The 24,315-nt window shown below is 44.8% G+C and overlaps 2 protein-coding genes across 5 annotated transcripts in view; one reads left to right on the top strand and one right to left on the bottom strand.

Annotated features, from left to right (window-relative positions):
* The first annotated feature begins 88 nt into the window (after positions 1-88).
* METTL27 (methyltransferase like 27) lies at positions 89-22,311 on the top strand. 2 transcript variants are annotated; one of them, XR_015696882.1, is made up of 6 exons: positions 89-256; positions 2,752-2,880; positions 4,759-4,894; positions 5,687-5,779; positions 14,539-14,716; positions 21,901-22,311. XR_015696882.1 is itself a non-coding variant. In XM_087717327.1 (5 exons), the coding sequence occupies exons 1-5, from the start codon at positions 98-100 to the stop codon at positions 10,831-10,833; spliced, it is 732 nt and encodes a 243-aa protein (XP_087573453.1). In that variant the 5' UTR covers positions 92-97; the 3' UTR covers positions 10,834-10,852. The 2 variants fall into 2 exon arrangements, 1 of the variants encoding a protein (XP_087573453.1); XM_087717327.1 differs by lacking the exons at positions 14,539-14,716; positions 21,901-22,311 and adding an exon at positions 10,619-10,852 and having other exon boundaries at positions 92-256.
* Positions 22,193-24,315, bottom strand: part of LOC106553736 (claudin-4) — a 25,647-nt gene continuing 23,524 nt past the window's right edge. The window contains exons 1-2 of one of the 3 annotated variants that reach the window (XM_087717328.1): positions 23,903-23,922; positions 22,193-23,170 (exon numbers count right to left, since the gene is read on the bottom strand). In XM_087717328.1, the coding sequence (XP_087573454.1) occupies positions 22,509-23,170; positions 23,903-23,915 (675 nt within the window). In that variant the 5' untranslated portion in view covers positions 23,916-23,922 and the 3' untranslated portion in view covers positions 22,193-22,508. Of the gene's footprint in view, positions 23,171-23,902; positions 23,923-24,315 lie in introns of those variants that run through there. The other 2 variants (XM_014072296.2, XM_014072297.2) reach the window with 2 other exon arrangements.

Below are 24,315 nucleotides of genomic sequence, written 5' to 3'. Positions count from 1 at the left end.
GTGTAGTCAATCTACTGCAGCGGTTCCCCGAAAAAAAGAACAAGAGCCGCCGCTAGCAAAAGCGCCGAGGGGAGGGCGGACAGGAGCCGGGCGGCCAATGGGAGGGAAGGCCCCGCCTGCTTTCCAGCTGGCCATGGCCGCTCTCTCCAGCCGCCGCCTGGCCGAAGTGCAGCGCCGCGTGGCCGAGGTCCACCACCAAGGCGACCTGCAGCAGCAGCTGCGGTTCTACAACGGCTGGGCCGAACACTATGACCAGGTGCCGCTCCCTATCCTTCCCCCCCGCGTCGCTTCCTGCATCCGGAAGGAGCGCTTGTAAAGGAGAATCTGTGTAGCTCAGGATTGAAATAGGGTTTCCTGCCTGAGCAGGGGTTGCACTAGAAGAAGGGGTCTCCAACCTTGGTCACTTTAAGCCTGTAGGACTTCAACTCCCAGAATTCCCCAGCCAGCTTTGCTGGCTGGGGAATTCTGGGAATTGAAGTCCACCAGGGTTAAAGTTGCCACGGTTGGAGACCCCTGCACTAGAAGACCTCCAAGGTCCCTTCCAATTCTGTTGTTCTGAAATGAGGGGTCCTTGGTGCTCTTGAATGAGCTTGTTTTCTTGCGGACATTTCAAGGAGAGAAGCAACTTAGAGCTGAGGAGAAATTTCCCGACAGTTAGAACAATTCATCAGTGGAACAGCTTGCCTCCAGAAGTTGTGAATCCCTCCAGAAGTTGTGAATCCCCCCAAACTGAAAGTCTTTAAGAAGATGTTGAATAACCATTTGTCTGAAACGTTATAGGGTTTCCTGCCTAGGCATGGGGTTGGACTAGAAGACCTCCAAGGTCCCTTCCAACTCTGCTATTATATTGTATTGTATTACCTAAACTAGGTAATGTCATCAATGCTGGTGCCTTAAAGCGTTTTACCCTCCCAAGCATGTGCAGAGCGTGTTTACCCTGCTGTAAACTGCTGGCAGGAGTCAACTGTTGTCTTCGTGCTACCCGCTTGCCTGGCAGGTAGAAGTGTGGGTAACTGAGGGTTTAAAAGGAAGGAAGTTGAGGATTTCCTAGCTTTCCTACCATAATTCCTATACCAAGCCTGAAGCAGTGAGCCACTTTAATAGCTAGATATATTGAATTGGCAGAGTATTTCTATATTGGTATTAATATTAGAGCTGTGTATCTCTTTTCCACAGTGTAATGGGCCCAAAAAAGTGTCTTTAAGAGATCTAGGCCTCCCTCCTCAGTTCCTAAATCAGCCAAAGGTTAATCTATAAACAAGTAGCTGATCTGCACTAATAATAAGTATTAAGCAATAAAAATATTAATCTTATCAGAATAATTTACTCTCCATAATTTGAAACATGCCAAAAGAGCTTTCTTGAAGCATCCTGTACCTTATGTCCTGCCTTATCTCTGGGACTTTCAAGCAACTTCTGTGGGGATCTCCCTTTATTTTATTTCCACAACTCGGTGAGATAGCATAGGCTCCAAGGGTTAGTGGCCCAAAGTCACATCATCGCTTTCCATGATTGAGGGTAGATGTGAAATCCGTCTCTCTAATCCTACAGGTAGTCCCTGACGTACGACCATAATGGAGCTCACCCACATGTCCAATCCAATTTTACAGTATTTTTTGCTGCAGTCTTTACGCAAACACTGTAATGGTAAAGTGAACATCACTTTTGTAAAGCAGACCCATACATTGCTAGCGTGACTCGTCAAAACCACGCTCGACTAAGCCGCGCCAGATTAAACCGCGTCGCTGACGTCTTCAACAGGGCGACAACAGCCAGCGCGGAGAAAGAAGGGCCCTTTAAATAGCACTTTGAAAGCAAGCCAATTCAACTTAAGTAAGGGTTAGGTTTAGGGTTAGGTTAAGGGTTAGGGTTAGCTTTAGGGTTAGGTTAAGGGTTAGGGTTAGGTTTAGGGTTAGGTTAAGGGTTAGGATTAGGTTAAGGGTTAGGCGTAGGGTTAGGTTAAGGGTTAGGTTTAGGGTTAGGTTTAGGATTAGGTTTAGGGGGGTTAGGTTTAGGTTTAGGGGTTAATTTTAGGTTTAGGGTTTACAGCGTGCTTCTGTCTCAGCGCTGTTGTTGCCCTGTTGATGACGTCAGTGACGCGGTTTAGTCGAGCGCGGTTTTGTGGTGGAACCCATTGCTAGAGGCTGTTTTTGATAAAAACATTATAAAATGCTGTTACCGTATCGGGGTGGGTGGGTGCTGCAAACGTATGTAAATACAACCAATTTCTGAGCAGTTGACATGCAGTCACATGACTGCAGGGGAGGGTGGCTGTCAGAACTTCAAAATCAGGTGCAAATAACCCCGCGGAGGTCTGTTATAAGTTTGAATAGTTGCTTAGTGACTGGTCATAACTCGAGGACTACCTGTTCGCCAATTTCTTAAGCACCACAGCTCAGAGACTTCTTAATAGTCTCTCATCCAGGCATTAACCAAGCCTGGCTAAGTTTCAGGTTATCTTCCCAGAGGAGGGTCTCTGAGCCTGGGAGAAACAAGACTGTGGTCCAAGCACATCTGGAAGGGAGCCACAAAACAAAACTGCGAAATGTTCTGTTTGGACAAAGGACAAAGTTGAACTCTTTGTACAGTTATACAATTCAACGGATATGCCTTCAGCAAACCTTGGTCTTACTTTCTGGAGCTGATTCTGTCTTTTTATTAGATGCAATTATTTTAACCACCTAATAGATAAACATGCAAACCTTGGAGCTTCCTGCTTCTTGTAGTGATTAGAGCCCTTTTCTCTTCTAGGATGTGGCGGTGTTGCAATACCAAGCTCCAAGTCTGGCCGCTGCTTTCTTGGCCTCCGTTTTCCAGGGTTCAGCTGAGAATGCACTAGTGCTGGATGTGGCCTGTGGCACAGGGCTTGTGGCCCAGGAGGTAACCGAGATCAGAGTCGTGCTTCAGCCAGAGACATTAGGCTGGTCTCCATCAGGTTTTGAAGACTATAATCTTATAATTGTCCCTCTGATGTGATTTGGAAGCTCATCACTGTGGGGAGCTCTGTTTTCTTAATGCCTGCCCTACAGACCACATGCAGGCAACTTTAATCCTGTTTTTGCCTTGTGCCATTGCCATTTGGAGTGCCCTATTCATTCTATTTCCCTTCCTTGAAATAAGGCTAATAAGAGGGTTGCTCTCATCAGCATTGTCTTCAAATGGCTTTTAAGGCTGGTGCTAATAAGAATTTGTGTAATAATTATTACAAGTGACATGTTATCAATGAAGAAACAGAATAAGATGGGGGAAAAAATGTAAACCTCAACAACCAAATCCAGAACTCAGATTAATATCATATAATATTTAGCTACCTCATTGACATCAACATTCAAGAGATAGCAGAGTGAAAACATGACATTTGAAGGTTCCTTCTTGTTTATTTGGGGCTCAGCAGAAGCCTTGGCCCACAAGCAGGAACATCATGGTTCATTTCTGTAACTGTGAGGGTATGTAGCAGTGGTGAGTTCCTACTGGTACGGCCGAACCGGTAGTGGTTTGGCAGCCTGGGTCACTGGAACCAGCAGCAACCCAGCCTGCCATGCCCCCGAACCGGTTCCCCGGTTGGCACTGTTGGTGGCGCCATCTTGTTTTTCAATTGCGCGCACAGTGAAGCACGCACATGAGCAAACTGGCAGTAGTGCCGGCTGGAACCCACCCCTGGTATGTAGGGAGAAGTAACAATGCATGCCATGACATCATTGTGTGAATAATAGTTTGATGTAATTTCTGTCATTGGCATGACGACATTATTTTGCTGTCATTGTGGTTCTAACAGATACTTGGATGTGCTGCTGAGGGTGGATGAAGCAGTTCAAAACCTCCAGAGAACATAATGGGAGAAGAATAAACTTTTTAAAAATCTCTTTTGCGGAAGGAATGCTTCTTGATGAATGTATTCTGTTTTCAAACACTTGGCGCTTTCGGTGCCCCGAGATTTATTTTATTAGAAGATAATTAGGACATTACAAGTAATAGCAGTAGTTGCTTAATAAATGGATAGGAAAGAAGTAGGTTTACCTTTGTCAGATTGCATTATTATTTCCTTGTAGGCGCCATCTGAGGCGATGCCTTCCCTCTTGTGGGACACAAATAAAGAAGAGAATGCCTCTTCCAAGACTGTTTCAAATCCCTCAGAAAATAGTGTTAGTAAATAGTTTTAAAATAACTGGGATGAAACTGAGAGCACTCTTTTGATCTCATCAGAACAGTCATCTGATACAAGCTACAAGGACACCAAAATAATGACATGCACACTGTGACATCGTCATGCAAATGACTGATTATGTATGCTCATGCACAAAAGCATTGTAAGCATTGCAGAGCCTGTTTCCTGGCATAAGAACATAAAGTGCCAGAGCCAGGCATTGGCATCCCCAGCTAACTGCTGGGATCCCAAAATTGGGAGCAGCCAGAGTTAGCTAGAAGATGGGCAGCTATATAAATGTTTCCAATAAAGAAATTAAATTAATGCTGAACTGTGTCATGATGCCATATTGCCTTTCCTTATAGGTAATGTGGCATTGCATCCAATTACATAAGGATCATCATCATCCACATGTCATCACTTGTGTGCCCCCCATGAGGAACCATGGCAGCAGGTGTCACTCTGCCACTGAAGGTGTCACTCTGCCACTCTGCCTACTGATTCTTTTCTTGGCCAGACCCCATTTGGCTTGTAGCATTCATTTAACTGTTGGTAGATAGGGACTGACTGTTTTTCTGGCTGGGCTCCTGTGACTTAACACTTTGTGTTCTAAGCTTCAGGCAAAAGGTTTTCGCCATCTCCATGGCCTGGATGGCAGCCAGGAGATGTTGGAACACGCACGGCACAAAGGACTGTACGAGGATTTGAAGTTGTGCTTGCTGGGCCAGGAAACTTTACCAGCTCCTGAAGGTAACAACGGGAACAGTTATCCTCAGCAATGGACTGAATAGATTAGAGAAAGGGAAGAAGTTGGAATGTGCTGGCATGCGTGGAGATTTCTAAGAAAATGTTGTGGCCTGCCAGCAGAGTCAGACAGTGAGGAGCTTGGGGAGGAACATGGGCCAGTGTTGGAGGCTGGGGAAGGCTCTGATGAGGGCTCTGCGTTGGAGGCAGAGATGGGGCCAAGGCCATCTGGCAGTTCTCAGCTGCCTTTGGAGCTAGACAGCAGTGAGGCCGAGGAACAGCTGGAGCCTGTTCCCAGTGTGCGCATGGGCAGAGCTGCCAGAAGAAAAGAACAATTAAGCAGTCAGGGCCGACTTGGGAGTAAAGCCATAGGTGAACGGTGATTGGCCCCTCCCATTGGAAATAAAAGAGAAGCAAAAGGGGAGTGGGCTTTTGCAGGAAATAATTTGTTTGGTCAGTCGTTAGTTTGTTTCAGGAGAGTGAAGATCTGTCCGTGAATCTCAGAGACTCTGTGCCCAGTCTTTCCTTGCACAGCACTGCGTTTGGAAAATATTTACATGGCAGCTTTCCAAGCTAGATAAGGTCTGTGGTCATAACTTCACCTTTGAAAGACTGTTTACCAGGCCTTTGCTGAATGTGAATGAGAGGAATTCACATTCGTTTAATAAAAGGGGTTTTGTGGGGACCAAGTGGAGTTTGTGGAGTCTGCTTCGTATTTTTTGGGGAAGCCTAGGTCAACAAGAATGATGCCCATCTCCTTCATTGGTGCTACCTGTTACTCCTTCATCTTCTCTACAGGCTGCTATGATGCTACTATAATTGTGGGTGCGCTCAGTGAGGGACAAGTGCCCTCTGGTGTCATTCCCCAGCTGCTTCTGGTCACCAAACCAGGTAAGCTTTTGCAAAAAAGACTCAGATGTAGTTTCAGAGGACTTATAACAGGGGTGAGCAACGTTTTCCAGTGTCTGATCACCGCGTAATATCACACCGATGAATGTGAAACAATGAAAATGAAAAATTATTCACATTGACCGAAATTGCCAAATTTCATAACACTTCACTTATTCCCCTGTGAGAATATCAAGCATTAGTGAGATCTGTCCTTTAAAAACAGTTAATTAGTTCATTAATTTTAAACTAATTTTAGCATTTGGTAATTACGGCTGGTTGGAGAATTCTGGGTGTTGAAGGCCACGCATATTAAAAGTTCCCAAGATTTGGGAAACGATCTAGATCACTGTTTTTCAAACTGGGGGATTCTGGGTGTTGAAGTCCATGCGTTGATTAGAGTTGCTAAGTTTGAAAAACAGTAATGTAGGCTTATGGCAGGCGAGGTGCAATAAGCAGTCATCAGGCAGGGAAGGTCAAGGGGTCTGAACACTGACTAGTATTGTGCAACTATTCCATCTTACTTTCCTTAATAGATTTGCTCTGATAAGAAAACAAAATGGCGGGGAAAATATAGGAAGATTATATCATGTGCTTAACATTCCCCATAAAATTTTGTGGCTTAGGCAAGATAATTGCACACTAAACGCCCTGTAAGGAAATACCATCATGATTGCTCTGAAGGACATCAATGAACTGGAAATCTAATTTTTGTTAGATTCCCTGTGGCCATAGATAGAGAGAAGGACTCTCCCCAAGTGGGTCAGGAGTGGGTTGCTGCCGGCGTTACTGCCGGTTCGCAACCCGTGCACAGCATGCGCAGAACGATTTACAGTTAACTGCACACGCGCAGTCACTAAAATCCAAAATGGTGGTGGCCAAGCGGCAGCAAGGGAACCGGTTCAGGGGCGTGGCAGGCCTGGGTCGCTTCCGGTTCTACAACCCAAGCCTAAATTCCACTACCAGTTCGGCCGAACCAGCAGCAACCCACCTCTGGTCCTTTTGTGCTATGCTGCAGCTCTCAGCTGATCAGAATCAACTCAAAATGCTGAAGTCTGCCAAATGCTTTAGAATAGATCAATCCAGGCCTTTATTAAAAATCCTATACAGTAGTTTTAAGAGGAAAGATTTGTGAAGAAATCGATGCAAGCAGAAATGAGAGCAGGCTGATTTTAGCCAACATCATTGAAACATCATTGAAAATAATGTCTGAAGCATCATGAATGAAGCAAATACTTCCCCTCCAATCTTCCAAAGAAAATTCAGCCCCATGAATGGAGACAGGAGTAAGATTTTATCTTACAGTACCTAATATGGACAAAGTTATCCTAACCAGATGCTGTAATGAGGGCTGAATCATTCTTATCAAAGGTAGCAACAACCGCTGATTGAGACCAAAGTTTTATGGGTAACAAGGAAAGTGCTATGTTTACCAATTTCTTTGTCAAGGACATATGCAATTAGGTCATGGGTCAAGCAGATATTATTGTCTGTAATTAGAGGCACTTTAACTGAACTTTTCATTGCTGAAACTAGAGAGAATGGGATGTTCTCACATTGTAAGTCCCCAGTGGGAAGTTCATTGCACATATAATGTTGCTTAATGTTTTATGGGACTTTAAGAGAACAAATTGATTTATGACATTTTAGGGATTAGAAGCATTGTTGGTGTATATTTGCTTCGTCGGGTATTAGACTGAGAACATAGGTGGGTATCTGGAGGTGGAAAGGACCATAGCTTGTGATTCAGGAATTACAGATTTGGAAGAGATCCAAATCTAATAGGCTGCTGTCAGTTATGGCAGTTATTAATTCTAAGCTAGGTGGATTGGTGATCTGATTTAGTGTGAGACTGTTCTGAGTTCTTACATACAATAATTGAATCCCCTTTGGCATCTGGAGGATTAAAATGGGCATAATGGGGGCTGCAGTGTTGGATCACAACTTCTACTCCTTTTATACAGTACAAAAGAGGTGGGACTTGGATTGTAAAACTATGCCAGACCTCTTGCTTTTTCAACCAACCCAATTGACACCAATTTATTCCCCAGAAATTAGGGCGCTTGGATTCGTGATGCTTTTCATTGGAACTGGCCCAGTGCAGTTTAAGAGGGATGCTTGGTTTATTTCAGGGGTGTCAAACTCGTGGTCCATGGGCCAGATGCGTCACTCGTTGGCCACGCCCAACCCCATTTTAGCAAAGGGGAGGAAGTGGTCGGGATACATCATGTGACGATACGAGTTTGACACCCCTGGTTTATTTGAATGCGCCTTCGCTTGAGTTTCCTCCAAGGCTCCAGAACGTCATCTCCAGAAATTGTATGGGCAACTGGATCTCAGGCTGATCTTGTGAAACTGGGTAATGATTAAAACAAGAAAGAGAAAGGACTGTCACACAATGTGCAATTAATTTCTGAAATGCCCTGTTGCAAGATGCAATGATAGTTGGGTATCTTTCTAAAAAGAGGTCAGACAAAACACATGGAGTGGAGATGGGAAAGGGATCTAACGGGGATTGCTAGATGGATACACACACACACACACACATTCAGAGGCAGTTGACCTTTAAACAGCTTGTAAGCAAGCATAAGAGAAACCTTTTGGGTTTTTAAATGCCTTGAGGGTTTCCCAAAGAGACTAAATTGGCCCCTTTTTGACACAGGATGTTGGACTGGCTTAGATGGAAAACTCATAACCACTAGATGGTGCTGTTATCTTGCCAACACTTCATAAACCACTGTTTCTCAACCTTGACAACTTGAAGTCCTGTGGACTTCAAGTTGCCAAGGTTGAGAAACACTGTCATAAACAGACCATGGAGCAGAAATGTACACTTTCCTGGGTGTTGCAGGGTTGAAAGACAGGCATGCCATTTAAAATGTGTTTTGATCAGAACCTTGCAGAACCATATGGGTTGGATTGTCTCCTTTCTTCAGATTGCCTACATTTCTAAATATAAATATAAAATTGGCCAAAATTGTGGAAACCTTTGGGGAAAAGTGTATTTTTGAGGTTGGATGGCTAATAACACCACTTTTTGGGGGGGAATTTCAAGATAATCATATTCCACTGCTGGAATGGCCTGGGAATAGGCCTGACCCTAATCCAATTGAAAATTTATGGAGCCGACTAAAGAAACTTGTTAGTCAGAAGCGACCCTGCAATAAAACCCAGTTAAGGGAAGCAATCATTCAATCATGGTTTCACATTATAACAGCTGCAGAACTAAAAGACTTGGTTCACTCTGTAGGAAGACGTTGTAAGGCCCTAATTCATGTTAAAGGTTACACAACTAAGTATTAACTGACATGGTGATAATTTTTATATATCTCATTTTTTCTATGGTGATACTTTTTGTATATATCATTTTACCTTTCTTCTTTATATATGCTATTCTAATAGCAAATCCTTCATAAGAGTTATTGCATTACATTCCTGATTAAAGTATCTTTCCCTTGATATGTAATTTTATGGTACTACTACTACAAAAAAAGTGGTGTTATTAGCTAGTTTTAGAAAATACACTTTTCCCAAAAGGTTTCCACAATTTTAGCCACTACTGTACGTGAATATCTGGAATCAGACACGTTCTTTCTCAGGAATTTAGTTTTACTCATCGCTGGCTTCCTTTTGAGCTCCTTACATGCATTTGGCAATGATTTTATTTGCTATTTAATTTCTCTTCCCTGTATGAAGATGTGATGAGAAAACCTTGCCCGCTTCTTCATCGCAAACTTGCTTTTTGCTCACCTCCGCCCTCTAAGTTACTAGGTGACCAGGATGAGGTTCACACATCATACTCAATCTTAACCTGTATTAACAATGCTAAATCCTGTATCTGGAGAATACAGGTAGTCCTCAACTTAACAACAGTTTATTTAGTGACTGTTTGAAGTTTCAACGGCATTGAAAAAACTGACGTATTTTTCACACTTACAAACATCGCAGCATCCCCATGGTCACACAATCAAAATTAGGATACTTGGAACTGACTCGTATTTATGACGGTTGCAATGTCCCAGGGTAACGGGATCACCTTTTGCAACTTTCTGACAAGCCTTGTCAATGGGGAAGCCAGATTTCACCTAGCAACCATGTTACTAATATTACAACTGCAGTGACTCACTTAATAAATGTGGCAAGAAAGGTGATAAAATGGGGGCAAAAATCATTTACAGATGTCTCACTGAGCAACAGAAAAGTTGGACTCAATTGTAGTCGTAAGTCGAGGACTATCTGTATGCCGTTGCCTGCACAAATAAAACCATGCCACAGTTTCATGTAATAGCCTGGCTCCCACAATCTAAGCTTTAGCTGCGTTCCACCATAAATTGCTCAACCACATTTTATCTTAGTCTAGCATTTATGGAAACTCACCCATTCAGTTTCATCAGGAAGAGGGAGATTTGCCATCTTGTCCTTCCCTTTCTCCTACTTTCATTTCATTGTCTGATTGTAAGAGGGAGAATGCTCCTGTATGAGAACATTAATGCGTCTAAAACAGTTTCATCTCTACATCTCTCTTAAAAAGGATTCCGTATTGCTGGATTTCCTGCTACAGAGGGGCATTCTGTGGTTAACCTTTTCTGGGTTTTGAAGTTAAGGTTCAAGCTTTAACCTGTATGGAACAGGTTAAAACAATCAATGTGATAGCCTACATTATATGCTTATGGTTGCTGTCTTTATTTTATTTTTATTTGTTTCTTACAAATTCCTTCCATATTATGACCTGCCCCAGGAGTCAGATTCAGGGTGAAGAAGATTTTACCGTTATCTTGTTTTTAGGCTTATCAAGGCTTCCCTAATGGTTTTAGATTGAAATGCTGTGGTTTTGCACAACAGGTGGCCTTGTGTGTCTGACCACACGAAACAACTCAAGCAACTTACGATACAAGATTGAATTGCAGCAGTTACTGAATGACCTGGAGCAGCAAGGATTGTGGGAAAAGGTTGGGATGCAAGAAGTTGAAAAATGGGAGAGAGCAACATCCCATGAGGAATCCGATCAGGACTCAGACTATATATCTGGTGTGGTCTACATGTACCGGAAAAAATAAAAGTCTGGTTTAAACACTCTTCATGTTGGAAGACCTCCTAGGTCCGTGATGGCAAACCTATGGCACGTGTGCCATAGGTGGCACCCAGAGCCCTCTCTGCGGGCACGTCAGCCATCGTCCCAGCCCAGCTCCACCACCTATGGGCATATGCTGGCCAGCTGGTCTTTGGGTGCTGTGCATGCGTGGGGGGAGGGCACATGCAGGGGACATGAGCATGCACACACGGGAAACCATGCATGTGCGGGGGGGGTCGCTCGCATCGTATTTTGGGGGTTCACACCTGTGCGCCCCCTGCACCCCATTTTGGACCTGGAAGGCCTCCTGCACCAACCTGGAAGCCAAAACGGGCACAGGGGCAGGGCGCATGCGTGGGGGTGCTCGCATTGCATTTTGAAGTTTCACGCGGACACACGCTTTGAACACTCAGCACCAAAAAGGTTAGCCGTCACTGTCCTAGGTAGACTCTGGAGCTCCTCCTGAAAGGCTTAGCTTCAAAATCTGTAGGTTGTTTTTTTAAAAAAATGTAAAGCAGTAATGAAGTAGACTGGACCATGGTTTGTTTGCAAAGTATTTTCTCTTTACCACTTAAGACGCTGCCATAAATATTCAATGTGTTCCAGACCGATTTAGGTCTGGCACTTCCATAATTTCATGTGTTTGCATAAAAATGTTCCCGGCTTCCTCCAACAGGATGCTCCTCTTTGCTTCACCACCCCTGCAGGGCGGCTCAGGCTCCCTCTGGAGCCCACTAACGGGAAGAATTCAGCATAGGGAATGTGGAGATCCGTTTCTCTGTGTCTATATCGCAGCGACATCAAACTGGAAGTCCTCGAGTTTTCACTTCTTAATATAACATTTCTTTCATCTTAGTAGTCAACACTACTTAATATTTGCAACACAGTGCATATTGTGTTTTTTGCTTTGTGGCTATCACCCCCCACCAGTCACTCTCCTGGCGCAGGGGACTAACCCTCTTGTAATTCCCAGCCAGTACAGCTAGCTGGGAATTATGGTGCTTTTAGCTCATCAAAAGGCCCAGGTAGGGAAATGCCAGCATAGGGAATATGGCTGCTTGTGGGTTGAACCTTTGCAGATACCTGAACGTTTATGAAAATTCCTGAGAGGGTGAAGAGAATTTCAAGGAAGTAAGCAGAATCCAAATGTCTGCCTTCAATGTTCCCTTTAAGCTGCGCGCCTGCGCGGCCGCACACATAACAAGAAAACACCGTGCAGAAGTTTCAAACTGCAGCGCAGCGTTTCTTTAAATGTGACTGAAAATATCCCCTCTCCCTCCCTTCTCTCTCTGCACCGAACTCTCTCCTCCATCTAGTGATTGGTGAAATCAAGGAAGACTCTTCCCTGAGACCGATGACGCTGCAGAAGGGAGGCTTCGTCGGTTCCTGGGTAAACGTGATTCGCTGGTTGTAGCCTGCGTTTCTCTGCACATCCGGGGTTTCTCAGGCATTGCGTCGTCTGAAGCCCCGTTCTAGACTGGGCAGTCTTTTGCGATCCCTTCACTTTGGGGAGAGAGGGAACCAGCGTGGAATTGGACTGCCTGAGCCAAAGGGGTCCATGAGATCTTGAGACTTAATTTTTGAGCAGTACCAATCCTTTCCACTCTTTCCTTTCCCTTTCTGTCCTTCTATCTTCCTTTTCTTTTTCCTTTCCTTTCTCTTTTCCTTTCCTTTTCCTTTTCCATTTCCTTTCTCTTTTCCTTTCCTTTCTCCTTTCCTTTTTCCTTTCCATCTTTTCCATTTCCTTTCTCTTTTCCTTTCCTTTTCCTTTACTTCTTTTCCATTTCCTTCCCTTTCTCTTTTCCTTTCCTTTTTCCTTTCCTTCTTTTTCCTTTCCTTTCCTTTTTCCTTTCCTTTTTCTTTTCCTTTCTTCTTTTCCATTCCCTTTACTTTCCCCTTTCCTTATTTCCTTTTCCCTTTTTTCTTTTCCCTTCCCTTTCCCTCCCTTCTTCATCCTTTCTCTTTTCCTTTCCTTTCTCTTTTCCTTTCCTTATTTCCTTTTCCCTTTTTTCTTTTCCCTTCCCTTTCCCCCTTCTTCATTCTTTCCTTTCTTCTTTCCCATTTCCTTTCCTTTTTCCTTTCTTTTTTCATTTCCTTTTATTTTTATTTTCCTTTCCTTTCTTCTTTCCCATTTCCTTTTTCCTTTTCTTCTTTCCCATTTCCTTTCCCTCCTCCTCCCCTTCCTTCCTTCCTGGGGGGTCTGAGGGAGAGGGAGGGGACCCTTTTCCTCCTTGTCCCCTCCCCAACATCTACTCATGGCAATTATGGCTAAAAAATTGAGGTGCTCAGGCATGAAAATGTGCCTCTCAAATACTATACTTTTCCGCACACACTGAAAAAAAATTAGAGGGAACATTGGCTGCCTTCTCTTTTTTCACACCCTCCAAGTCAGTGCCTCTCCAGAGATGGGACTCAGAGGTGGTATTCAGCCAGTTCTGATCAGTTCTGGCCAGGGCCGGATTTTCCTACAGGCTAACTAGGCTTCAGCCTAGGGCCTCAAGATCAAGAGGGGCCTACATTCAAATTGTTAGCAAAATTAAAATTACACTATTCTAAAATCAGTGAACACTAAAACACTGAACCGAAAATAAAGAGAAATTCTACGCATATGACTAATAAACAAACAGAAAAATGTATTGGTTAAGATTGTTCCAGCGCCGCAGCAGTTGGGGAGCCTGCCCACATTCCCGGCACCGGCGGTCGGGTGAGAGGCGCGGCCGCTCCCAGTAGCCACCCCATCAACGACGGGGCCCACCAGTGGCCAGGCAGGTGAGGGCGAGGCGGCCGAGCAGGGCAGCTGAGCGCAGCAGGGGAGGCAGCTGGCCTCGCTGCCTTTGCCGCAGAGCAGAGCCACCCTCCGTCGGGAGGCCAGCTATATATATTGAATATATCACAGTAATGATGTATTTTATTGTCTCTCATGTAATTGACAAACTTAAAAATGAGAGGTGAAAGGGCCTCATAAGTGGAATAGCCTAGGGCCTCTTTTCATCTAAATCCGGCCCTGGTTCTGGCGAACTAGTAGCGGACATGTTGAGTAGTTCAGAGAACTGGTAAATACCACCTCTGGCTGGCTCCACCCCCATCTATTTGCTGCCTCCCAAGTCCCAGCTGATTGGCTGGGTCTTCTTCTGTTATCCTGCACAGGAGAATGGAGCTGGAAAGCAGGTTAGAGGGGTGGGGAGGGAATGGGGATTTTGCAGTATCCTTCCTCCAAGAGTAGGGAGGGAATGGGGATTTTGCAGTATCCTTCCGCTGCCATGCCCACCCCACCAAGCCACGCCCCAAACTGAAGAAGCTGTATATGGCGGGTAAAAACAATGAGAACTGGAGAGTACCAAGGTTCCAAGTACCAAGCAGAAGATAAGATAAGGCAGGGAGAACAGGGAAGAGACATATTTAAAAAAAAATAAAAGCAGAAATGAGAATTCTTGGAATTCTGAACACAGGTCTTCAATTTGTTCATGGGAATCAATCAGCAGTGTGTGCAAGACAGACGGCGCTAGAGACAATCAGACAATTTATATTTCTTGGGGGCCAAAAATACTAGCAGCAGCAATGGCCAATGCTAGGATGGCTTTAAAGAAGACTTAGAGGAAGAGGAAATGCATGTGACGAGTAACACCTAGCAATTAAAACAATATGGAATCTCACTGTTGAGACAAAGTCTGCTTTTTGGTGTCATTTGCAGGAATTCCAAGGGAAGAAGATGGTCACTGCTGGAATCAGGATTCTGGCCTAGACCTTTTCAGTCTGCTGGGTATTTATATTTACACCTCAACTGGAATGAGTGGTTTGGACACATTCCTTTGAGAGGCGTTCCAGGGGCCATATTCATAGAAGTGGGCAAGGCCAGGACAAAGAAGCACGTAAGGACCGAACTGTTTAAATTTAAATGATGTTAAAGCAATTAAATGCTGTTGTGGTGAATACTCCCCACATAGTTAATAATTTCCATCCTCTGTCTCACTAAAAATTACAATTGCACTGTGTCTCTGGGAGGAGGTCTGGAGCCTTTAGGTCAAGGGTACCGAAACTTGGCAACTTTAAGACTTGTTATGTTAGCTATGCTGGCTGGAGAATTCTGGGAGTTGAAGTCCACAAATCTTAAAGTTGCCAAATTGGAAGACCTCTGCTTTAGGGAACCACACGGAGCTTAGGCTGTTTACCTGTCGACTACACTGTGCAGGCTGCCTTGAATGTCATTATTTCCTCTTTGAAAGAGATCCAGGGCTCTGAATGGTTTAACATCTCTGCTTGTTTCATAAAAGCTATGTTGATGGGGATGCGTGGACATTGGGGGGGGGGGCAGCTTTAAATACTTACAGCTGGCCTCAATTTGGCAGCATCATTTGAAGGGGGTCTTTGATTCTTCAAGAGTAGTTGTATAGCAAGGGTCTCCAACCTGCAGGTCGCAGCCCATTGCCGGGCTCCAGCCCATTCGGAGCTGGGTTGGAGAAGTTGTGGGTGAATGTGCACACGTGTGAACGTGCGCGCGCGCACACACACACACATATACACACACACAAAGCTGCATTTGTGAAAGCAGCATGCATGCACACAAAACCATCCCTTCTCGCTCCACTCCACCTCTGACAGTCCACCAAGCCAGAAAGGCTGGAAACCAATGTTGTATAGTACTGTAGCAATAGTAGCATAGATAGTCCTTGACTTCCATCCATTAGTTTAATCAGGGGTGGGCTGCTGGGGGTTTGCGGGGGTTCAGGAGAACCCCTAGCTAAGATTCTGTGCAGTTCGGAGAACCCCCAAAACCCACTACTGGCTGGCCTCACCCATCTGCCCCTACCCTCCCAGGGGTCCCCATGCAGCTTGTTTTGTATGCATGGCGCATGCCAAAGCTCAGGGAGGGTGGGAAATGGGCTTCCGGGAAATTCGGGAAGGCTGGAAAAGGGTTCATTTTTGGCTTCCAGAGGGCTTCCGGAGCATGGGGAAACCATTTTCACCCTCCCTGAGGCTCGAGGAAAGCCTCCGGAGCCCAGGGAGGGCAAACACCACCACCACTAGTGTAGGAGGCCAACTAGGCCACGCCCATCCAGCAACCAGGCAGAGAACCCCTTGCTAAAATGAATGACCATTCAAAGCCACAATGGCACTGAAAAAAGTGACTTGTGGTCAGTTTTCACACTTAACACCATTGTAACATCTCTGTGGCCACGTGATCAAAATTTGGGCACCTTGACAACTGACACCTATTTATGACAGTGGAATTGTCTTGGGTCCCTGTGATCACCATGTGTGACCTTCCCAGCCAGCTTTCGACAGGCAAAGTCCATGGAGGGAGACAGGTTTGCTTAATGACTGCACAATTCACTTAATGCAGTTATTCGCTTAAAATAACTGCAGGTGCCCAGGTTCGCCTGGTGCACCACTTGCGTCCCTACCTGAACCGGGAAGCCCTCACAACAGTCACTCGCGCCCTTGTGACCTCTAGACTGGACTACTGCAATGTGCTCTACATGGGGCAGCCCTTGAAGAGCATTCGGCGACTTCAGCTTGTCCAGAATGCAGCCGTGCGAGCGATCATGGGTGCACCTCGGTTCACCCACGTAACACCTATCCTCCGCGAGCTGCACTGGTTGCCTATTGGTCTCCGGATACGCTTCAAGGCGCTAGTCGTCACTTATAAAGCCCTTCATGGTATTGGACCTGGGTACTTGAGAGACCGCCTGCTGCCAATTACCTCCACTAGACCGATTAGATCCCACAGATTAGGCCTCCTCCGAATTCCATCCGCCGGCCAGTGTCGACTGGCGACTACCCGGAGGAGAGCCTTCTCTGTGGCTGCTCCGACCCTCTGGAACGAACTCCCCGTGGAGATTCGAACCCTCACCACCCTCCAGGCCTTCCACAAAGCCCTTAAAACCTGGCTGTTCCGACAGGCCTGGGGCTAAAGAACTGTTGCCCCCGTCTCGAATGGTATGACTGTTGTGTGTTTTAAATTATGTATTGTTTTGTGTCGTTTTTAATTTTTGTTTGTATCCCCCTTCCCTGGTTTGAGTTGTGAGCCGCCCTGAGTCCCCTCCGGGGAAAGGGCGGCATATAAATAAAATAAACATTCAAACATTCAACATTCAAAAACTGTGCAAAATGGCCATAAAATGGAGCACAATTCATTTAATAATTGTCTTGCTTAGCAACAGGAAGTTTGGGCTCCATTGCGGTCATACATTGAGGACTACCTGTATAATTTTTGCAGCAGAAGATCATCATGGAATGGAAAAGAATCCAATTAGGGCAGAAAATTTGGGGTTGCCCCCTCCCCACTAAACAAGTTGAAACCAGGTCCATGAAAATTGAGAGTGCTTGTCAAAAATGGTTTTGCTGTCTTTGAAACCTAGAGAGTTCTGAGTTGCCAGGCTGGTTTCTCCCTCCAGGAGGCCAAAGAATTTATAGGGAGAATAGGAGAGGAAGGAAAAGATGGCTTGAGCGCTGAGCTGCCTTCCATAAAAAGTTTGGACTTGTGGACAAAGGATCATCAAAGTAATCATGGAGGTTTAGATTGATATACCTACAAGCTTGTTCATGCAGAAGTTGCAACCCGGTTTACGCCAGGTGCATTCAGGCAATCACACATTTGGGCAAAATTGGCTCAAATTAACTTTAGGTTTGGGAAGTTTTTTTAGAACCCCAACCTTTCCAGCTTGCCAGCTCGGCGGGAGGGGGGAAGATAATGGTTCTATGCATGTGACCGCTGCTTGCACAAATGGAGCTTCACGAGCGAGCATGAGCCCCCCTCATTCTCACAAATGGAGCTCCATCGTTCCAAAGGGTCTGCAGCCTGGGAGAGACTCCTGTTTTAGAGGGTTAGCATTTTGTGTGAATCATCTGGTAGTTTGTGATCCATCATATAGTAGCATGAGACATGCTGGGTCACCTGTTGGGTCATCCTTTCAAAGGAATTTCCGTATCCAATTCCTCAACGCCTTCAATAATGGCAGAGTTTCTAGTGTAGTGGAGTAGTTTTTTTAAAAAAGAAATCAGGGTAGAGATGTACAGGTAGTCCTCAACTTAAGACCACAACTCAGCCCCACATTTCTGTTACTAAGCAAGACAAATGTTAAGTTAATTTTTCCCCATTTTATGATGCTTCTTCTCACATTTGTTAAGTGAATCTCTGCAATTGTTAAGTTAGTAACACAATTGTTAAGTGAATCTGGCTTCCCCATTGAGTATTCTTGTCAGAAGGTCGCCAAAGGGGATGATGACATGACCCTGGTTACAGCAACTGTCATAAATATGACTCCGTTGCCAAGCGTCTGAATTTTGATTGCGTGTCCACGGGAACACCGCAATGGTCATAAGAGAAAAACAGCATAAAGTCACTTTTTCAGTGCCTGTAACTTCGAACAGTCATTAAAAGAACCGTTGTAAGTTGAGCTGTACTTACCTTGAAAGGATTCCAATGTTGACTCTGCTATAGTCAAGCACCAAAAGTGGACCACAGAAGAGTTTTATGATATTTTGTATTGTGTCGTAAAATGCTTTATGTCATCAAATGTTTTATAAAACTTGCCAAGTTTTAATTCTATGGAAGTCATGGATCCCAGAATTTGGATGCATCCTGTAAGTTACTCCATTGGAGGGACCTGTGGTTCAAAAGGTTTTGCCCCATGATGCGTCCATTCACCCAGTTAAAGTTGAGAGTTTTCGTAGTGTACAGATTTCAGATAATGGGTTAATTCAGTAATCAAGATAAAAAAAAATATTTAGCGAACAGAGTCTACTATACAAATTTAAGGCACTGCAAACCTTAAGTTGTTGCCAAAGTGCGTGGGAACAGAGTATTTAATACAAGGAAAGTACAATTTCTTTAATTAACATTCAATATAATTTTATTTTTGTCCTGACCTTTCCCATGTTTCGCCGTGTTCCTTCCTTTCCTGCAAATTCTGCTTACAGGCCAAGGGTTTCAGTCTCATAAAGGCACACGCCCCTTATGTACAGTACAGGTGTCCTGTTTTCTGAAGATCTTGATAAATATTGCCTTTCTTAGACAAACAATTAGAATTGCTTGTGCAACTGAATGAAAATTCCTTTCAGGAAGTTCCTAGCCAGTTGAACTCCCATCTAGAAACCACTTCCTCCTCTTGAGACAATATTACTACAACGCGGTTTCGTTTAAAAAGTAACCGTCATTCTTGCTTCAGTTCGCTCCTAGTTTATGAGGCATTTAAACCTCTGCGCTTGTTCTTTTCTATTTGTAACTGTTTGTTTTAAAATATCAAGGTGTGCAAGGTTAGTGTAAGGTGAACCTAACTGAGAAGAGGCCAAGAAACAGATTTTATGCAAATCTTGTTGGACTCTTGACAGTTAAGGGGATGTCTGCAAAACACCAATGCCTGATCAGAAGGAAGATTTGAAGCAAAATACACAAGAAAAGGAGAATAGAAGGATTACCAGGATGGGAGATTCTGGGATGGGTTGCCCTCACAAGAAATTATTTGATTAGTCGTATTTGTTTTAAAGGAAAAGAGATGCTCTCCTAGATAAATAGACCTTTGGTCTGTCCAATAACGCTTTTCAATTACATACTTTTTCCACTAGATTTTTTTTTTTTTTACACTTGAACAGCTTTTTCCATTGTGAGATCTTTTTCTATTCGCATCTAACCCATGGGGAAAATATACCCCTTTTTCTGACATTATCTCACAATATTACCTTCATCTCATCCCCAAACCATACCTGAGGCAGCTTTAAATTCCCTTTTAACGGATTTAACAGATTAACAGAGTTGGAAGGGACCTTGTAGATCATCTAGTCCAACCCCCTGCCCAAGCAGGAGATCCTACACTGCTGTCCCCATGTAGTAGTGCTTTCCCTCTTAATCAGACAGCAACCTGTGGCTGTTTTGATACAGGTAACCCTCCTTTTATGATCCCAGTCAGGGCCAGAATTTCCACTGCTGAGGCAGCTGTAAAATGAGTCACACCCAATTTCATGATTTCATGTGCTGCAGTCTTTAAGTGAATCTGACTTCCCTGTTGACTTTGCTTGCCAGGAACCCCCTGGCAAAAGGTTGCAAAAGGTGATCACGCGACCTTGGGATGCTGCAACTGCATAAATACACGTGCTTGAATTTTGATTAGGTGACTTCAGAGATGCTGCAACAATCATAATTGGGAGAACTGGTTGTACATTTCTTTTTTTAGCACCGTTTAGCAATTGTTGTAAACTGGGGACTACTTGTAGGTGCAATCTGCTTTGCTTCACTAACCATTTTGTTACAATCCTGTGACCCCCCTAAGAGATGGGATCAGCCATTTTAGACTGCTGTGGGCATACTCCTTCCCTTCACGTCTTTGGTGCTTTTTAACCCCAATTTGGACAGTGAGTCATTCCAGTTATTTCAAATGAGGTTCTCCATTTTGCACCCTTTGGGGTGCCGATTTTGAAGATCCTATATTATCTATTGGGAGAGGGTTGCCAGTTCTAAAAATGTCTCTCCAACATCACATCTGTTAGAGGGGCTTAGGAGCTGGCTGAGTGCTTCTTCAAAGAAAGCCCAACTAACAACTGAACAACCAACCAACAACTGAACAAAAAGATGAGGCGGCACTGTATGACCAAGCAGAATAGCTGTCTGTGTGCCCCTTCCAACTTCAAAATGCACACAGCCTCCTTTCAGCTATTAGGTTGATTTTGACCTCACGTGTGCAAAACATTTGTGCAAAACTAGGAACGTTTTTTGACAGAGAACTAAATCCCCCAATTTTGTCATCCATCAAAACTCTGTCCTCAAGTCTCTTCCCCATCTCACGTTAAGGAGAATGGCTGGTGGACTTTATTCCAGATGTTTGGTGAGGGGAAGGGAGGAAAGTCAAAGGAAAGCACCAATCCCATTCGTTAATATTCTGTGCTTATGATCAATCGGGACCTTACTACAGGTAGTCCTTGACTTACAACAGTTCATTTAGTGAGCATTCAAAGTTACAACAGCACCGGAAAAAGTGACTTATGACTGTTTTTCACAGTTAACGACCTTTCCAGCATCTCCATGATCATATGATCAAAATTCAGATGCTTGGCAACTGGTTCATATTTATGAGCATCGCTGTATCTCAAGATCATATGATCACCTTTTGCAACCTTCTGACAAACAAAATTGATGGGGAGGCCAGATTCACTTAACAACCAGGTTACTAACATCAGCTGCAGTGATTCATTCAACAACTGTAGCAAGAAAGGTCGTAAAACTTAACAAATGTCTCATTTAACAACTGAAATTTTGGGCTCAATTGTGGTTATAAGTCAAAGACAATCTTGACTTGGCATCAATTGGCTTTGGATGCAGAAGATGGATTCCCATTAAGCCAGCAAATGTTATGCTGGTGTAGGTTTCTGCTGACTCAGATTGGAAGCTTCAGCAGTGGGGAAAGGCCCTAATTTGTATGGAGAGCAACATACCTGAAGGGCTCAGAACAGCTCTTGCTTTAAAAAGGCCAAGCCAAAGAGGAATTGCTTGGCATCAAGCAGAATCCTCATCCCAGGGGATGGGCTTCAGAGGTGATATTCGCCTGAACCGGTGGCAGACATTTTGCCTAGTTTGGTGAACCGGTAGCGATGGCCGACTGGTACCCCTGTCATGGTTGCTCACCCTGCCTATCCAGTCACCGCTTGCTTGCACTACCTCTTTGCATCTTAGCTCCCAAAAGAGGCCGGCGGCTGACCGCAGGTTGCTGAAAAGTCCTCTGGAGACTTTCCTCAAGCCTCTGGGAGGGTGAAATGGCCTTCCCAGGCTCCAGAAGCTTTCCCAAACTTCCGGTAGGCCTGTTTTTCGCCCTCCCCAAGCCTCCAGATGTGCCCTGCACATATTTGCACCCAAAATGGGCCACGTGGGGACTTCTGGCAGGAGTGGGGTGGGTGTGGCCTGCCAGGAAGGGGATTTGGGGGTTCTCCAAACTGCACAGAATCTTAGCTTGAGGTCTTCCTAAACCCCTGTGAACCCCAAGCAGCCCACCCCACCCAATAGAGCCTATACTGGAAGCTGCAAAATCAGGTACTAACTTCTGGCTTTTTCTCTCCCCTTCTTCAGAATATCTCTCAGTCTTAGAAAGATGCTGTAATATTCTTGGAAAACAAAAACAGTGGATGTCTGTTCCCCAGTGTTTTCTGTGGAAATGAGTCCACATACACAGACAAAAATGCAGGAAGAAATGTTGAGGTGTTAAGAAAAAGGCATCTGATGACTACCCACATCCACCGTGGCAGCCTTATCTATCTTTTATCATCTCTCATCTATCTATTATCTATCTATATCCAATTTGTATGCCACTCAGCCCCCAACAATTTACGTCTACTGGACCAAAAACAAATGTTGCCACAGCCTGAGTTAATTCATCTTTCTGATACAATTCTTGGCATATCATCAAACCACAGCACTCCTTTGAGGAAACTGTCACGTACCACGAAATAATACTTCTTTGTCAAATAAAAATGTTACAAATAGTCGGGGTGAACTTTCTCTTGGCGTCACGTGTCATGTCAATGTGTGCTCCGTGTAGACAGGCCTGACAGGCGATTGGCATCGCAAGATTTATATTCTGTTACATCATTGCATCGGATGAGTCCCTTTTGCCAGCCAATCCTTCTTTCTCAAGGCTTGGAGTAAGGGGGGAGGAGAGGTAGCTTTTCCAAGAAGGGTCATACATAGTCTTTGCGGGCATAGCTGCTGGCGGAAGGGTGTCTTCCTGTCCAGTATCTCATTGGATAGGATTTATTGTCCTCCTTTGGAGGAAGGAAGCAACAGAAGGTGCCTCCACCAAGGATCAGGAAAGCACTAGCTGCCCAACCTATGTAAAGTGAGATACCCAGTTCTCTCTTCAGGGCCTCAGGAACGAGTGGGTTATAGAAGTTGCTGACAATGTTCCTTGCTGACCAGGAGACAGGAAAGAGGAGCGCCACTCCAGCTAGGATGAACACCACACCAGCTATCATCAAAACTTTAGCCTTGGTCTTTGGGTCTTCTACAAAGCGGGTGCACCTTGCTCCAGAGATGGCAATCAGGAGAGCCAGGAAAGACATGGCGATGGAGACCACCACCAAGGCGCGGCTGGTTTGTAGGTCTGCTGGTAGGTCAAGTAGGGAGTCATAGACCTTACACTGCATCTGGCCAGTGCTTTCGTAAACACAGTTCATCCACAGCCCCTCCCAGAAGACCTGTGCCACAATGATGTTGGATCCGATGAAAGCCGTCACCTTCCACATGGGCAGGGCACAGGCCAAAATAGAGCCCAGCCAGCCCAAGATAGACAGTGCCAGCGCAACCAGCTGCAGTGCCAGGGCTGCCATCATGCTCCCACCTGCTGGAAACAGAACCCTGATTGATTAGGATGAAAGCAGCACCAGTTAGCTAGACCAGGGGTCAGCAACCTTAAACACTCAAAGAGCCACAAAGGTTCTAATCGGGAGCCTCCCATTCAATTCTGGCGCTGACTGGAAGTCTGGTTCCCCCACCATAGAGTCTCCTCCTCGTGTGGCATCCTTTTCCCTCTGCTGAACGGAAGTCCGGTTCTCCCACCATAGAGTCTTCTCCTAGTGTGGCATCCTTTTTTCTCTGCATATCCTAATTGAAAGCCCTATCAATTGTGGAGCCAATCAACAAAAGGGAATCACAGCAGACGAAAGAGCCACATGCGGCTCCAGGTTGCTAACCTCTGAGCTAGGTATATATTCAGGTATCCCACAAAAAGGATCTTAGTCTTATACAAAGACAGGAAAGTAGAATAGAATAGAATAGAATTCTTTATTGAAAGAATAGAATAGAATAGAATAGAATAGAATAGAATAGAATAGAATAGATAGGACTTCTTTATTGGCCAAGTGTGATTGGACACACAAGGAATTTGTCTTTGGTGCATATGCTCTTAGTATACATAAAAAGACAAGATACATTAGTCAAGAATCATAAGATACATGGAACCAACCCCCAACCCCCCTCCCCCCCACAGCCCAGCACACAAGCGTTACTTGCTCATTCAGAAATTTCCCCAGGCCTTTCTCGTGCCTTATGCTCCCAGCAGGCAAGATTAACTCACTCCAGTTACTCATTCTTCTCTTTCAAGAAAAACCTGAAAGAAAGAAAAAGATCCTCTCATACACACTCCCAACACAGACAAGCCATTCCAAATATCTTCTGATTCCTTCTCCCTCCATTTAGCTATGCTTTCCAGACTTCACTGATAGAGAAGGTCTTCCGATAGACTCTATTCCAGGGGTCTCCAACCTCGGCAACTTTAAGACTCGTGGACATCAACTCCCAGAATTCCCCAGCCTGGCTGGGGAATTCTGGGAGTTGAAGTTCACGAGTCTTAAAGTTGCCAAAGTTGGAGACCCCTGCTCTATTCCACTCTGTTCAATAGAATCTACACCTACTCACTCCGATTTTCCCTTGCCTTCTTCTCTCTGGTGGTTCCCCCCTTCCCCCTCCCCAAATTTGGCAACTTGACAT

This window comes from Thamnophis sirtalis, unplaced genomic scaffold, assembly GCF_051295495.1.
Source record: "Thamnophis sirtalis isolate CommonGarterSnake01/CBP01778 unplaced genomic scaffold, rThaSir2_p1.2 scaffold_6, whole genome shotgun sequence".
Lineage (NCBI taxonomy): Eukaryota > Metazoa > Chordata > Lepidosauria > Squamata > Natricidae > Thamnophis > Thamnophis sirtalis.
Note: the sequence above shows the minus strand (reverse complement) of the source record. Positions and strands in the feature narration are given on the sequence as shown.

Excerpts from the sequence above, each read along its gene's own strand:
- METTL27 (XM_087717327.1), top strand. The coding sequence starts at position 98 with ATGGGAGGGAAGGCCCCGCCTGCTTTCCAGCTGGCCATGGCCGCTCTC. Across the intron at positions 257-2,751 it reads GGGCCGAACACTATGACCAG|GATGTGGCGGTGTTGCAATA; the intron begins GTGCCGCTCCCT and ends TTTCTCTTCTAG. Across the intron at positions 5,780-10,618 it reads GCTTCTGGTCACCAAACCAG|GTGGCCTTGTGTGTCTGACC; the intron begins GTAAGCTTTTGC and ends TTTGCACAACAG.